Genomic DNA, 16,024 nt, shown 5'->3' with positions numbered 1-16,024 from the left:
GTTGGGGCTAATGCTGAATTCGAGGACAGTGGAAAGTTGGACTTTCCCCCCTTTCGATAAGGAAAAGTGCACAAGAACGCCCACATGAGCTGGGAAATCCGAGTTACTAAGTCGGAAAAGGGACCCCCAGTTCACCTACCGAATGCAATTTGACATCTCTTGACGATGGCGATCCCACGGAGACACAGACCATGAATTCTGAAGCAATTTAAGATTGTCAACCCATATCTAACTTTACTTATATATTATTACATTAGTTCAGTGCACGAATTTACTGCATATGCCGTTATCGACGTGCGTGAACTGATTTGGTGAAATGCATTATATGCTTTGAAGAGAAGATCTTCCTTTATTTATGTACTGTAAATTAAGGAAATTATGAATAATGTTTGATGAAGGTCAAAGTGTGTCATAATGAACCAGAACAACAAACAAGTGATCGGAATCAGCCATCTCTGTTGTTTACATTTGGCCTCCAGCACCGAGGTTGGAATGGTCCAATCTGACTGGGATAACTCGGATTTCCCACCTTCCTGGAATGCAGCATTAAACTGAGCGTCAGTTGGGCGCTGACATGGACGTCAACGTTGTTGCCATATTGAATGTGGAAACCCCCAACGCTTTCCTAGCCCGCCTTCTCTTTTAAGAGGGTGGGGCACCGCCACCTTCCTTTTTGGCTTACCTGGATCGCTGCATACGCGCCATAATGGCGAAATAGTCGCACTTCACTGCGCGTACACCGACTTCACAGTAAGTGAATTTCTTGGAATTTCAGTCAGCGGTAGTTTTGTTCACCTGGCCATGCATGTTCAATTTTGGCTACACCTTGTTGACAGCCTTGAGTTTACTGTACAGTAATCGATTTTTTGGGGGAGAGTGTGTGTGTGTGTGGGGGGGGGGAACTATTGTTGGTTTTAAAAGAGAAAGATTTTCTCCTGACATCTGCAGTGACCACTTGTTCTTACACCTTCTCCGTGAAAAACGAATGGACCTGTTGATATCCTTTTGACACGGGAAGAAAATTCTCATTAATGGTCACAGAAATTACTTGAGCCTGACCAAACTCGTAAAAAGAATGTTGTCGTCATCTGCAGGTTAACATTTGACTGCTTCTAAATGGAAGTCATTCACAAACTATGATGAGCCAAAGTGACTGTGACATTTGTTTCAATTCTTTCTGGTCTTTTTGTGTCTTTTTCCAGTTTCAGCAATGAGCCAAGCACCGCGTTCAAACCGGGGCCACAGGGAGAGAAACGGGGATCACCGGCAGCCCCGCGGACAACGCGATGCCGACCGCTCATCAGCTGACAGGTGTAAACAATGGCAACTTTAATTCACGTTGAGGATTTAAATGAACGTCTTTGTCGTCGTTCTCCAGGTCGCCTTCCCGACCGCCGTACTACGACCGAGATCTCGACCGCCACCGGGACCGGGACGTCGCGCGTGTCCAACGTAACGACTCCAAATGCACACACATGTGCTCCAGGAGAGGTGAGACCGACTGGGGGCGTTTCTTTGTGCAGCGTCGAGGGGCGGACTGTGACTTCATGATGCATACTTCCTTTCTGGTTTCTGTGTGTAAACACCGTCCAACTGGTTTTCCTGCGTTCGCCACCTCTTTGTCAGTTGAATGAAGGACAAAAAGCTGCCGGTGGAGACGCAGCATATACGATATTGAAATTATACTTGAAGAACCCAAAAGGGCATCCAAAGAACCGCGGGCCTCGATGTCAAGGGGAGACTTTCATTGCGCAACTGCTCCGTATCGACAGAAAAGAACCGAAAAGCTTGTCTCACGTTTCCAAAACATCTTCACCATCCCAAAGAGGTTTGATCAAGATGGTCTGGGGCTGCTCCGCTCATTCAGGACCTGGTTGACTCGCCGTGTGATTGACGGGACCATGAATTCTGCAGTTACAAAAATAGCAGCATTCTTCGCCAGTGCTTGATTTCCGTTTTCGGAGCAGTTCTACGACAAGGAAACTTGATCCCGCTCTGAATGTCTCGTGTCTTCAGGAGTCGTTCTGATCTGTTCCGTGCTGACCAACGCCTTGGTCCTGATCTGCGTGGTCGCCGCTCAGATGGTGACATCGGGCTTATCTTCCATGGGCGGGCTCGGCGGCTTCGACATCAACTCCAACTTCAACCTGCAGGGCACGGAGCTGCAGAAGGTGCGCGAACTGGACATGCAGTACAGCCAGATGAGAGCGCCGGGCATCTACGGCGGCATCGCCTTCAGCCTGACAATGGGCGTGGTCTCGCTGCTCTTTGTGGTCGCAAGCAACAAGCCCCCGCACCATTTGTCTCGTAAACTTCTGTACGGGGCGCTGGCGTTTCAGGCAGGGGGAGCCGTCGCCTACGTGGCGGCCGTCGGTCTCTACCTGCACTTTGTGATCGGGGTCAACGCCACGGATATTTGCGCGCAGCGCGAGCGGCTGTACGCGCGCAACGGGTACACCTGGATGAACTGCGACGTCAGCGGGGCGGATGCGGCCGTGGCTTTGTTTGGACTCATCACCGCCATCCTGTACACCGCCGGCGCCGTGCTCACCGTCCAAACCGTCCGCAGGGTGAAGCAGTACTTGCAGGATCGTAAACGGCGCGAGCTGGAGCGAGAGCAAGCCAGAGCTCATCCGCAGAGAGCCCCGCTCAGGGCTGAAACCACCTCTGTGTGACTGAGATCTTTTGGATTTCGCGACGGACTCCGATTTCAGTCTAAACAAAGAGCTCCAAGAGTTTGGAACAAAAGTCACAGTCTGACTTCCAACCCTCATTTGACTTTTCTAAGTACGTCAGGATATTATTTTGTTTTGCGTAATACTGAATTTTTTACATTTTTTTTTAAAAGTGATTTTTATTACTGCACTCTACCCGTGAGATGGACACAAGCTGCCGAATTAAAAAGGAAAACAGAATAAATCACATTATGAAGTGATAATGTGAAATTTGGGATTTTAAAGCCGTGTCTGGAGCAGGCATGGCCCGGCCGGTATTAGATTCTGACGGAATGCTAACCGTTGAAAGACTCATGACCTCAGTGCCGTCACACAGCACACATTGTTCAATCAACCCCCACGACAGAAGAAATTCAGCGCGGTGAGGTTATTCCACAAATGCAATCTTTTCACTAAAACGCAACGTCGCGTTGTCAATTGTTGCATTGTTTGCGGTGCGTTTTCCTCGATAGCAAACTCCGCTGCATTTATTGGACCGTATTTGGCGAGTACGACTTTGATATGTGTCCATACTAACTTCAGCATGTAGTTAAAATCACTACTTTGTCAGTTATGTGACATTATCTGGGCCATTTCTGCTTCAAATAAGCAGGAGTCTTTTTTTTTTTCCACCCATGTAAACTTTGATAAGCATTTCAATGTTTTTGTGTCCTTTCATCATCATGACCTGTTGGGGGGAAAAAAAAATCTGTCAACACGGAATCCTATGAAAACTTGCATTTATTTAGAAAAGTAGCTTTCTCGTCCAGTTGTAACTGTTGCGATAACATTCAATGTGCTGGTTAGAACAGGAGCATCGTCGTCTTGGACATTCACTCACCACTGCGGCAGACCTCAGAACACAAACGCGGAGTAACAGCCTGGTGAAATATTGCTTTTTCTCGCAGAGAAAATGAGCATGCTTTGGTGACTAGGTCACTGGAAAGTACTATAAACCCCTCGGAGTTAGTTGACATCCACAAAAGAGTGCCGTTGGCCTCAACGTACCAAAAAAAAAAAAAAACAGGACTAAAGGGAAAAAAAATCTTTAAAGTAAGTTCCATGTGCCCCCCCCCCCCCCCAGGTCTTAACCCTGCATTTTGATCCATACTGCATTTGTGGATTATGACTGAAGCAGCAAAATGCACCTGATTTTCATTCATTTCAGCGGGCGGCCATTTTGACCCTTGCTGTCGACTGAAAATGAAATCCAAGGGCCGAAAAGCTCCGCTTGCCCAAGACACATGACCAAAGCTGGCGATTGGTCTTCACCTGAGCTACTGTGATGTCATCTTCATTCATCTGTGCTGTATGTTACACATACATACAGCACATTTGATAATAAAGTTGGATTCAATTCAATCTTCAGTTGACAGCAAGCGGCAAAATGGCCTCCCCGTGAGACGGCAAAAAAAAAAGCTGGATTTTGCCGCTTCATTCATATTCCATCAACGCAACATTCCGAAGAACGCCATCTTTAAATTATTGTGTGTGGAGGAGGGGGGGGGGCACAAAGAGCATATGACTGCAAAGATTTTTTATGACCTTTCTACTTGGAAAGCATTTTCAATGCTTCTTGAAATGAAAGACGGCCGAAATCAATACGAGTGGGACAAAAATTGCACTGCGTTTTGTTGGGCACAATGTTAAGAGGAGAAAAGAGTTTTTTTTAAATTTTTATTAACAGTCTCTGGTCCACTTTTGAATCCTCTGAGGAAGCAGCGCAAATGAATTCAATCATTTCCAGGTGGACTCCAAGATGAGAAAGTGACACACTGGCAAATAGCGAGCATTGGAGTCAGAGCGGTGTGACGAAATGGTCGGCGGGTTTCTGGTAGGCGGCCTCTCGCTGGTCGCGAGTCTCCATCTGCTGCCGTTGGATGATCCGTCGCACTTCGTCCTCCAGCTCCGGCGGAATGATCAGCCGGTCGTCAGGGTCCGGCTGAGCGGCAGCAGCAAAGTATCCCCCTTGCTTCTTGACGGGGGCATCTGCCGCTTCCTCGATGAGGTCCTGACTCCTGCCCTGGCACGCCACCGAACCGTTGGCTCGAGCCCGACGGCCCAGGGCGCTCGACCGGGTCTCCCCGCCGAGGCAGGGGGAGGGCGGCGCGACGGCCGCAGGCGAAGGCTCATGACCGGAAGCGCAGGATGGAGGAACGCTTGCGCCGGGGCGCGAACGCGTTTGCGGCGGTTCCCGGCCACGTAGGCCGTGGACATCGGCCTCGACCTCCACGCGGCTGCCGTTGGAGAAGACGCCCGGGATGGGCTCCTCGTCCTCGCTATCGAGCCCGTTGTCGGACAGCGCGCCGGAGAACCGCCTCTGGAAGCCGCCGTGAGCGACTCGCGCCGGCTGGCTCGCCTGGCGCGGCGGCGGCTCGGCTTGAGGCGGAGGCTCTTTGGATGATACCGTGGCGCCCACCTCGAGGCTCATTTCGGAGGCGCTCAACTCGCTCGCGGTTCCCGAGGAGGCCGGCGGCAGCGGTATGTCGCCGCTCCCCAAGTCGGGGCGAGCAGCGCGCGCATGGGCACGCAAACCTGGACTGTGAGGTGCGGGCGGCAGCTCGCCGAAGCAGCAGCAATCTTCGGGGATACTGAGCTGGACCACGACGGCGCTGAGGCTGTCGGAGCAGCCGTAGCTCTGAGCCAGCGTCACGAGCTTCTTGGCGGCGGCCAGCGCGTCCGGAACATTCCTGACCGCTTCCACCGCTTCGCTAGGAGACAACACGTCCCACAGCCCTCGGCTGCCCAGGAGAAAGAACTCATCCTGCGAGGTGAGCGTCACCGTGGAGACGTGTGGCCGGGGGGTCACGGACGGGCACAGGAAGGAATAGCCCATCATTCTGGTGGAGTCGCTGACGCCGCTTACTTTATTGTCCTGCGGAGAGAGAAAAGAACGAATGTGCTTCCCCGCCCGCGGCTAATAACTCGTTTCACTGAGCGAGTTCACGTTTCTTGACTTTCCATGGCTGGTAGAACACGATGGCATTGATGTTGCGCGGAGGATCATATTGAGATCCAAGCAATAATGTAAATGTTACAAACCGCGATGCTCGGTGGAAATTAAGTAAGCTTCGGTCGGAGAGAAAAGGCATCCGACACGACGCGCGTCAACCGGGAGCGCGGGGTTCATCGCTACCTCCGTGATGATGGCGTTGTGCTGTCGGACCCTCCGGCACTCGAGTTCTTCTCGGACGCTGTGGACGGCGGAGAGTTGCATAGCTTTTCCATCTCGGCACAAAACCGCCTGGCATCCGCCCACGTTGGCGGCCGTCAAGGTGAAGCCGCCGCCGTTTTCGGCGGGAGGCACGGGCTCATGTCTGACGTGACACAACGCCGCGGATCCGCCCATCCTTTGGCCGGCCGTGCCCAGCTTCCTGCGGCAAAGAAACGGCGCGCTGGGTTCCAACGCCGCTGCGGAAATGTTTCGCAATGCTCGTTGAAGCGGTCGCTCGTCGACCTTTGCGTGGCGAGGAAAGTGTTGGTCATGTAGTCTGCCTGGCTCGGAGCCCTTTGGAGCTCCTCGGCTAACACGTCGCCCATGGTGCACTGCAGCAGGTAAGGCACCTCCGCATTTTTGTCGCCATCAAAAACCCCGTACAGCGCCTCGCGGACTCCGCAGAAGGTGTCCGGCGCGAGCGCGGCCACACACAACCTGACAGGAACAGAAGGGAAAAAATGTTTTTTTAAACTGGATCCACTAATGAGAAACCCAATTTCCATCTCCTGCCGCACTGAACGTCAACGGGCCCGAGAAACTTGAAAAGCCTCGTGAGCAGATGAACCGAGAAGGGAAAAGACTCGCTTGTTTTTGACTCCGGAGGCTTCTGTGTATCCGTGGTTCCGGACCGCAGGGGCTCCGTGACACTCGCTGGCGCTGGGAGCCGACGGGGAGGGGTCCACCCTTAAACATCGGATATTACTGCACGGACAAGGAGGACACATTTGTGTCTGTGGGTATAAATGAAGGACCGCGCTCATGGTTTTGTGCTGGGAAGGTTCCTACTTGAGAAGCTCCAAGCTCTTGTGGTCCAGGTTGAGGCGGGGATTTCCTTTGAGGTCCAGCTCCTGAAGTTTTGGGGGGAGCGCCTCAGGCAGCGTGATCTCGGTCAGCTCGTTGCAGCCGAGGTCGATACACTGACGTTGGGAATGAAAGACGAGGCCCGTGGCGTGAATCACACCGGACCCTCCGCCCCCCCCCCCCCCCCTTTGCTCAGCTATCAGACTTGTCATCTCATGGGATGATTTTTTTTTGTCTCGGTGTCGAGGAATGCGTCCTATTTTGCTCAATTGGATGATTTTTATGTGCGTGGAAAATGCCAGCAATATTGTTAGCGGCGTATTCTTCCCACGAGGGGATTCTGCCACTTTTGCCAAAGTATCAAGATGAGAACACCCCAATTCCAAAATGCCTTATGTAAGCGGGTCGAGTCTGCGCAGGACATTGTTTAGTCCCCACATATAGATTACACCACTCAGCGGCAATTTACATATTGACCTGAAGCAAAACGAGTGGCCGACGGTCGACGTCAGATCAAAACGAGTCGCCGAATCCAGCGCACGCAGTTTTGGCGACGTTTGACCCTCAAACGGTGATACGAGACACACTTTGGGCCCGCCAAGTGAAGAAACAACATGGCGATGACAAACCTTGATCTCGGGCAGCTGCAGGACCTCCGGAAAAGTAGCGATAGAGTTGGAATGTGCAGACAACGTTTGCAGGCACTGACAGTTCAAGATAGTTGTGGGCACAGACCTCAGTCTGTTGCCGCTCAGCTCCAGCTCCTCCAGATGCTCCAGTTGGGCCAGTTTGCTACGGCGGGACAGAAAGCAATTCGATCATGTGCGTTCTTAGCAAATAATAGCAAAGTCTACGAACGTTTGGCTCGAAAACAACCAAAAAGTCACCCTGATGAGAGTTTTTTTCCCGTAGTTGTGGTTTTCACCTTGCAGTAAAGGTCTGCAGCCGGTTGTACGAAAGGTGCAGAACTCGGAGGTGGCCATGTCCGGTCAGGAGAGGGACGCACTTGTCTGTCAAGCCGTTGTTGGTCACGTAGAGCTCCTCCAGGCTGCTTGAGGTGTCGTCCGAAAGGCTCGCAGCAGGGAGGCTCTCCAGCTTATTGGCCGACGCGTTAAGGTAGCGCAAGCTGAAACAAAATCCGTCACACATCAGCGTCGCGGGGGGGGGGGGGGGGGGGGGGCGGAGCAAATCAAAAGAAACGGAAAGAACGTTGTCTTCACTTCTGGGTTTTGATGAAGAGATTGTCGGGGAGCTCATTTAGAAGATTGTGCTGCAAGTCCAAGACTTGGAGCTGCGATGCGTCCGGGCTCTCGCCCAGCTGGCCGAGAGCATTCCAGCCCGCGAGCAGCTTTCGGAGGTTCTCATTGGACAGCAACCTAGGACGCACAAACACATCAAGCTCGGGCTCCCTGCGTCCCGTGAGTCGGCTACTTTTAACATTGAATCGACAAAATTAGTGTTGGATTTGTAGCTCGATGACAGCGCACGCTCTTTGGCGGCGACGCAATGTGAGATGCAGAGTTGGCTGCTTTGGAATCGATTGATGGTGTTGACTATTCATTCGTTTCCCCTCACACGGCCAACAGGGTGATGGAGGACGCCGTGGGGAATGTGTGGACCGCAAAAAATAAAATTAAATTTAAAAAAAAATAAAACCCCATCCGCCTCAGCACACCGGCGCCCCTCAGGGCAGTGTGTCGAGCCCCCCTACTTTACACCCAAGCCTGCACTCCCACCCGCGCCAGCAACCGCATCATCAAGTTGACTCGTGATTCCACCATGATGATTCTCCGCACCAGAACAACGTGGAGTGGCTCGGCGTTAGCGCGCTATCTGCACGTGTACCGCGCCGCTCGATCTGCTCCGAAGCTGGTCTGCTGGCCCAATGCCAGAGTCCAGCCGAGTCTCCGTTTTACTATCCCCGCACGAAACGGCGACTGCGAGGGGTGCCCTGCAGTTGCAGCTTATCTATTTTCTTGAGTGACCGGGACTTGGCGAGAAAGGGACTCGGAACGTCCGGTTTTGAAGGGGTTAGCTTTTAGCCTAGCTTTTAGCTCACCCCCACCCCTCCGCTTTTCTTTTCCACTGCGCCACTTTGGCAGGGGAACGGCGACTGAAAGGTCCGCCGATGTGCGAATCACGGGCCCAGTTGCCAGTTTCAAGAAAGAAAGTGTTGATTGACGTGTGCTTTTTTTTTTTTTTTTTTTTCCCCGGCACGTTCGCATTGTAATTGATGTCATACTCACCGCGTGGGCAGCTCAGTCACAGAATTGTGACTGATGTCCAAGTGTTCCAATCTCGTGCTTTCGCACACCCAGTCGGGGACAACGCCGAGCTTGTTCCTTTTTTTAAAAAGAGAAAGAAGTCAACATTCAGCAGGCATTCGATGCCTCGCGGACACCGTAAGCAGGGCATCATGTTTTGTCCCGAGTCTTCGTACCAGGACAAATCCAGAGCGGTCAGATACTCTGGGACAGGCTGCACTTGCAATTCTTCCAGCTCTGTAATCACAAAAAAACAGATTGATAACTTGAAGAAACAACGATAATATAGAAGAGGGAAGTCTTCGTAGAGGGCATCCGACACATTCGGTAAATGGAATATACATGAAGAAAAACATTTCTGGGGATGTGCCACAGAATCACTTGCACGTGAATATCCCGACTTTCGTCGATTCACCATGGGCAGCCATGGCAGACTTTTGATGTCGCAAGCTTGGCACAAATATTTCGGTGTGGTTAAATGCGGAGTGTCCGACTATCGGCCGGGCCGATAGTTGGCATTTTATCACATTCTGGCATTGTCACGAGCTTTTTTTTTTTCCCCCTCTTCATCTGCCGGCCAACAAGAGATCATCTCAAAATTGGGGAAACCTCATTTGAAATCGCTTCTCATTTAAATTTCGAAGAGCCACTGCTGAGCCTTTGAACATCGTGCACTTTGCTTTTTGTTTGAAGTTAAATCAAAGCAAAGTGAAACATTAACATTTCAGTCAAACCGCCCCCCTTTCCCTTCCCCTCCACCTTATGTAAGGTAGAACCCTTTAGGGAGCCATTTATCTGTTTAAGTTTTCATTGAACTTTTAAAGACCTGCTTGCTGTGCACTTTGTGTTAGAAACTAAAACCAAAGCTATCGTCTTATTTATATCTCGCTCTCGAGAATTTACCACAGGCGGACTCGAATTAGCTGTACGACGATCGGCAGAAACGGCACGCGCAGCCGTGAATACGAACGTCCACCCGATTTCTCATTTATTTGATGGAATACATTTGCCGCCGCCAAAAGTCACGATGGAGCGGTGACACAAAGTGGGGGAAAAAAAGCAAAGCGCCGTCGATACTTTCCGGGCGCGGCGTACCGTTGTGGGAGGCCTGCAGGCTCTTGAGGGCGCGTCCGCTGACTCGAAGGAGCGAGAGTCGGTTTCGGTCGCAGTAGAGAATCTCCAGTTGAGAGAGAGGCCCGACATCCAGCTCCCGTAGACCGGTATCCCTGAGGTCCAGCTGCACCATGTGGGCTAGCTGCTTGGCGTCTCCCACTGTGACACTTTGAAGACGGTTCAGCCTGTACGATAGCGAACGTCAACAGTAGTCGGTCAATACGCTCGACGCCCTAGCGTGACACCGGGCGCATGAGGATTTCTATTTGGAACGCAGCATTAAGAGTTGAGCCACGACGAGGCCGCCGGCGTGCTTCTCCGTAGCAAAGGAGCACTTGGACTGGACTTGCAGTGAAGTCGCGGGTCATCGAGTCGCCGGTGACTTGAGTTCGCTTGAGTCCAGGTCAAATTGAGGCCATTTGAAATCTCTCAAAAATGGATTCCCCGTGCTCACGAGTTCACCTCGTCATTTGGACTCCGATTCGACAACAAATGAGTAAAAAGTTGTCCAAAAAGGCCGCGAGGCAGAAGATGAGCACGCCGACAGAGCGCCAACGCAAGAATGCAAACAGTCCGCAATCAATGCGGCACTGACCTGAGATCGATACGGCGAGTGGACAAGCACTGCAGGTCGGCCATGTGCACGACGGAGATTTGGTTTCCCGCCAGACACAGCCTCTCCATCCCGTTTAGCTTCTCCAGGACAGGCGGGGTGCAAGTGAAACGGTTGAAAGACAAACCGAGGTAGACCAAAGCCTTCAAGGAGCCCAGCTCGGCGGGCAATGAACTCAGGCGGTTTGCGTCGAGAATGAGGGTCTGCAGGCTGCAAACAAAAACAAAACGGTCTCTCTTGAAACATGCTATGGTCAACCCTGCCAAGCTCTCCAAACAGGGGTGTCCAAATCTTTGGGTTGGAGGGCCCCATACAGACAAAAAAAAAAAAAAATGGAAGGATGAAAAGGCCAATTGAAAATTGCTCAGCTTTTTCAAACGCGCTAAAGCCAATTAGGAAAAAAATTCTAGATAGGTTGCATTGTTCATAAGCTCGCTGTTCAAGGTGTTCTGTTGAGCATTTGTCCGAAGCGCGCAGTCCGAAATGGAATCCCGAAGGATTGAAACGTTTTCTGTCCGGTCAACTTACGTGTGCATGAGTCCAACTTCCGCGGGAAGGAACGAAAGGCGATTTCCCGATAAGTTGAGCTCGGTCAGCGAGGGGAGGTGGCGCAAGGCCAGCGGGAACTCGGACAGCGCGTTGTTCGACAAACTCAGGGTTCGCAATTGACAAAACCTGCGGTGAAGGAGGACAGAATGCCGCAGAGCCGTCATCGATCGCCCGCGGCGAGGCGCCGCGGCGCTACTTTTGGACAAGTCGTGCGGGAAAGCGGGCAGGACTGAGTGCAGAAAAAAAAAAAAAAAAGTTGCGGATAGCGAGATGATGGATACGAATGTGAGCATCAAAACTGCGGCAGACTATTAACCGTTTTGTCAGTCGGTGTTTCTCGAGCCCAAAACATGGCAGCCGAGGCGTCATGACTCGCGGAAACTCACCTGGTCAGCGCCGGGATGCCTTTGTCCAAGGACATGAAGTTGTTTTTGAGACAGAGATGCGTGAGGTCCTGACTGTGAAACAGCTGAGGGGGCAATTCCTCCAGACTGCAGCCCGACAGGTCGACCGAGTTCGCCCTCTGGGACGCAATCTGGCGTTAGCGGAGGATGCACATGGATAAGGAGGTTCGGTCAAGAAGTGCGGTGAGACGGCCCGGATCCGTTTCGAACGGGGCCGGTGGTGAAAACGTTTTGAGAACCTTGGAGGCCGTTCTGTGCCAGCAAAGGCGCTCCGCGTAGGAGTCAAAGCTGAGATAGTAGGTCTGGCTTTGGGGAGCGGCGCAGCTCAGCGCCAAACAGTGGCTGTGCCTCTTCACCTCCTCCACCTGCAAGCGAGCAAACGGCCGGCGGGCAAAGAGCAAAGAATTTTTCATTCTCAAGACATATAAAGGCGGAGCGCAAACTCTTTCGTTGGAGGGCCGCCTGCAGAAAAAAAAAAAAAAAATGGAAGGATGAAAGGGCCGCTTTGAAATCGGTCGACTTGAGCTGCGTACCTTGCCTCCAATAAGGGGGAGCACGTGGATCTTGCCCGTGTGGGCGTGTTTCACGGACGACACGATGAGGCAGGTTCCGCTCAGGGTGACCTGCCGTTTCGACCAGCGGTTCACGGGCAGCACCAGCTTCCCTTTGCGCACGTTGAACACCCCGGAAAGCTGCACGCGCTCCGAACCGCCCGCGCTCCGAGGCTTCCCTGCAAAGAGAGAGAGGACGCTTTGTGACTCGTACGGATGCACGGGGAACACTTTTTCTCAGAGCGGGTACGAGGCCAAGCAATCACCTTTTCGGTCTTTGTCGAGACCCGAAACGGGTGCTTGAGAATGCCGCGACGTCTTGCGAATTAGAGCGCGGCCTAAAATGTTTCAGTGGTTTGGAGTATCAAGAGCGGCCTCGTCCTTGGGGGGCCAATTTACCAGTTTGAGGATTATGTGCGCACTTGTTTTTTTTTTTTTTTGTCCGATTAACGATAGAAAAGGTTTTGAAATGATTCATCTTGGTCTCATTTTTTGCATTCCAGCAATGCGGCCGTTTGCTGGAGGAGGGAGACGTAACGTCTCAAACGGGCGGGACGGAGGCCCTTGAGGCCCCGAGCTCGGCGTCCCAAATTTAAAAACACCAAGTGCAAATCAGCAGAAGTGAAATTCAAATCCAGTCGTGATTAGTTTTTTTTTTCTCCTCAGTACTCACCAAAGTAGAAGCGAATAAGGCTGCCGATGCCTGCATTCATTCCCTCCTCCTGCACCCGCCACGGGTCTTCAAAGCCCAAGTTGGTGAGGTACTCATTCAAGATTTGCAGCGGCCTCTCGTCCCCTCGCAGACGGCGCACAATGCTGCCGTGCAGCTGGACAAAGAGAGCCGGCGTCGGGCTCGTATTGATCTGCTCCGGCCACCGCCTGCTCCCGGCATCCATCTGCGGGTCGGGCAGCGTTGCCGTTTGCTCGCTCAGAGGTCGAGTCCGAGAGCCGCTGCGGCATTTGGAGGAAGGTTTCGCCAGGTCGGGTGAATCTTGACAATCGCCGGCATCTCCCGGCGTGCTTTTCGGTTGCTCCGGAGCGTGCGGGAGCGGCTCTGCGGCAGAAGGTGTTGGAGAGGAGGCGAGCTCCATCTCATCAGAGGAGCTCTCCAATGGGTCCGGTCCCTCTGTGGCACTGTCACAGTTTGGGCTCAATGCTGACGAGTCTGTCGGCAAACCTGCGCCTTCACTCGGGGAGTCCTGCCGCAGTGTGCTTTTGGGTCCTCCGAGGCTGACCTCGTCACAAGTGCCGTTCTCCAAATCTGATCCCGAGTACACGCCGCAGCAGTCAGCCGCACCGGAGTTGACGTCCGCGCCGATGTCATTCAGGCAAACCTCTGAGGAAGAGTTACTTGCAAATCCGCCATGTGAAACGAAGTTCGACTTGAAAGAACGCCGCTCCGTCCTGCTGTTTAACAACGGAGCCTCATTCGTCTTCACGTCTTTCGGATCCCACGGCCCGTGACGCATGTCACCGATCTGTCCGTTCAGGTCTTTGAAAGAATTAATAGTCGCAAGAGTTTCACGAGTGACTCGCAAGACACCCTCGGTTTTACTTGCTTCCAGCTTGCTGACCACCTCTGTGGCCAGAGTATCCACTGTGCAGAGCACCGGTCGAGGGTAGGAGGGCGTGAGCCAGTCGTGGACGTGAATACAGCCCCGTTTAAGGTCCGATGTCACCCATCCCTTGTCAGAGGCCAGAAGCTGCTTTGACTGCTTCTGCCTGAGGAAGGTTTTGCGATCCAGACTCAGGGTGCTCAGTGGAGAGGCCGAAGGGGCGACACTGGCCGCCTCGGCGGAAGGCGAGCCGGGAGAGCAGCTGGTCGGCGGGCAGCCCAGCGACAGATTCCTCTTGTGCCGCTGGCGTCTTTTGCTCAGCAAGGTGTTGCTCGAAGTGCCGCTGCTGTTACTGCTGACGGACGAAATGCTGTACGCGTTCGCCGACTTCGCCGAGGGCACGTTGATGGTCTTGGCCGCGTGAGCGACGTGGTTTTGGTAGATCCCATTCCTGATGGCAATCTGGAGAAGGGAGGTGGCGGCGAGTCCCTTCCCTAAGAGTTTTGCCTCGGCGCCTCCGGCTTCATCCTCCCCGACGGATGGTCGCTTCCCAGAAGGCAGAGCTGCGAATCCGCTCGATTTGGCGTGAGCGCCGTCATGATTACACTCTGGCGTCCCCTGTGGTGCTTGCCAAGTTGAAAGAGCGCCGCACTCGTGTTCCTTCACACGTTCCATCCCCGAAGCGGCGGCGCGGTTAGCGACAAGCCCGCAGGTGGAGGGAGCCGAGGCTAGCCAACGCGAGCGCCGAGCCTTTAGCTCTCCTCGTTAGCCTAGCATGCTAAGGTGCTGCTCCGTCGTTCTGGCAAATCGTTCCTTGGCCACATCATCCCATTGCTGTGAGCGAGCGGCGGCTAACCGGCTTGTTGAAGGCGGTTCTCGTCGGTCGTCATGGAAGCCTGCGTTAGAAGGCGAGTCCTCGTCTGTCCGACATTGGGATGAGAGACGCTCCAAGCTCGGCAGGGCGGGTCTCATTGCATATGTGATGTGGTGCGTTCAGGGTCACACAAAGGCTCGGAAAGTTACAGCTATGCTCCCAACAACAAGTCAGCTTCCTCGAACCGTCTCTCGGTTCGATTCGAGTGCAGCCCAGATTTCGAAGTAAACATGGGGAAGCCGTATTTAGTTGTTACACGAGTGGAAGAAGCTGCCAACACAAGTGAGAAAAGAAGTCTCAGTGGCAGTTGAAGAAAGAGCACCCTTACCCAAACATGAGACCGGCAATACAGTAGTCAAAAGTAACCGAGCATTCATCAAGTTCAACAAATCCCCGTGTGGGGACGCTGTTGCGCAACAAGTGGTGTAGTGTGGCGGCCGCACTTTGCAGGAAACATCAATGACCGTTTCACTCACGTTTGACACGATTTCAGATTCTAGTTGCCGTCGGGCTAAAATCAGATAACTGTGCACAGATTCGGTGTATCCGCCTCCACCCATTCATAACAGTTTTATTTTAAAACGGGATTACAGGCTACAAATCAATTGGTGCCATTTGGTGTTTGCATTAGTGATCAGTCAAGATCATGGCATGATTGAGCAGAACTTTTTATCAGGTATAAAAAAGAAGGTAGTCTTAAACTAGCTTGAACTAGCATGCTCGGATCTGGAACTTCACAAAGCTGGTATGATGCACGCTGTAACTGCTGTGACACCCCCCGCCCCCCTGCACACCACCCCTGGCCCCCTCATTGATTACGCTCTAGCTTTCTTTTGCTTTCTATTAAAATTACTGTTATGGTATAAGTTTCAGCTAGTCATCACAGAGCATTCAATATAACCAAAAAAAAAAACAAGTCAAAGATTCTTGCGGCAGTGCAATCTACTTGTCCATCATGTCACAATAGCATGTTTACGTTTTTCTCTTCACGTTCGGAACCCGTTTGCAAAGTGTTTTTTTTTTTTTTTTTTTTTTTTAACCACAGGTGGTTCCATTTTGCCCTCGGAGCCCACTCGGAACCCGCCTTCTCTCATTTCTCTCCCCCCATCGCGGCGGCACAGACTTGGCCTGGCTTCTTCTCGCTTTACCTGCCTCCCATCTGCCCACTTCGAGCTCCTCTCGTGCCTTTCAGGTTCAAGTTTCACGTTGCAATTTGTCCCTTCCCCTCCCCCTTCGGTACACAAGCCACTTTGGAGCCCGCCCCCCCATGTTTACATTCCCTTCTCCGTATTTGAGGAGCTCAAGGCCCTCGCAGCGGCTGTTTTCTCATTGCTGACATAAATGTGTGCGGTCTGAGCTTTTCCACCT

The 16,024-nt window shown here is 52.5% G+C and overlaps 2 protein-coding genes across 2 annotated transcripts; one reads left to right on the top strand and one right to left on the bottom strand.

The window, feature by feature from the left end:
• Positions 1-629: 629 nt before the first annotated feature.
• LOC147203164 (MARVEL domain-containing protein 3) lies at positions 630-3,368 on the top strand. Its single transcript, XM_086115522.1, has 4 exons — positions 630-750; positions 1,203-1,311; positions 1,379-1,491; positions 2,017-3,368. Exons 2-4 carry the CDS (start codon positions 1,211-1,213, stop codon positions 2,673-2,675), a joined length of 873 nt encoding a protein of 290 aa, XP_085971648.1. The 5' UTR covers positions 630-750; positions 1,203-1,210; the 3' UTR covers positions 2,676-3,368.
• A 69-nt stretch (positions 3,369-3,437) lies between these two features.
• Positions 3,438-15,418, bottom strand: LOC147203163 (PH domain leucine-rich repeat-containing protein phosphatase 1-like). The gene is made up of 17 exons (XM_086115520.1): positions 12,900-15,418; positions 12,209-12,405; positions 11,915-12,040; positions 11,658-11,806; positions 11,251-11,397; positions 10,705-10,932; positions 10,092-10,294; positions 9,173-9,233; positions 8,979-9,074; positions 7,953-8,108; positions 7,658-7,858; positions 7,362-7,524; positions 6,718-6,848; positions 6,517-6,633; positions 6,172-6,366; positions 5,851-6,088; positions 3,438-5,589 (listed from the first exon to the last, which is right to left on the bottom strand). Exons 1-17 carry the CDS (start codon positions 14,455-14,457, stop codon positions 4,513-4,515), a joined length of 5,043 nt encoding a protein of 1,680 aa, XP_085971646.1. The 5' UTR covers positions 14,458-15,418; the 3' UTR covers positions 3,438-4,512.
• Between the last annotated feature and the right edge of the window lie 606 nt (positions 15,419-16,024).

This window comes from Hippocampus guttulatus, chromosome 7, assembly GCF_054856545.1.
Source record: "Hippocampus guttulatus isolate MCC_2025c chromosome 7, RoL_Hgut_1.0, whole genome shotgun sequence".
NCBI lineage: Eukaryota > Metazoa > Chordata > Actinopteri > Syngnathiformes > Syngnathidae > Hippocampus > Hippocampus guttulatus.
This window is presented reverse-complemented; position numbering and strand designations above follow the sequence as displayed.

Coding starts and splice junctions, on each gene's coding strand:
- LOC147203164 (XM_086115522.1), top strand. CDS start 1,211: ATGAGCCAAGCACCGCGTTCAAACCGGGGCCACAGGGAGAGAAACGGG. Junction 1,312..1,378: donor GACCGCTCATCAGCTGACAG/GTGTAAACAATG, acceptor GTCGTTCTCCAG/GTCGCCTTCCCGACCGCCGT. Junction 1,492..2,016: donor ACACATGTGCTCCAGGAGAG/GTGAGACCGACT, acceptor TCGTGTCTTCAG/GAGTCGTTCTGATCTGTTCC.
- LOC147203163 (XM_086115520.1), bottom strand. CDS start 14,457: ATGGAACGTGTGAAGGAACACGAGTGCGGCGCTCTTTCAACTTGGCAA. Junction 10,295..10,704: donor ACTCGCCGTATCGATCTCAG/GTCAGTGCCGCA, acceptor GCTATCGTACAG/GCTGAACCGTCTTCAAAGTG. Junction 6,089..6,171: donor ACTTTCCTCGCCACGCAAAG/GTCGACGAGCGA, acceptor TCTTTGCCGCAG/GAAGCTGGGCACGGCCGGCC.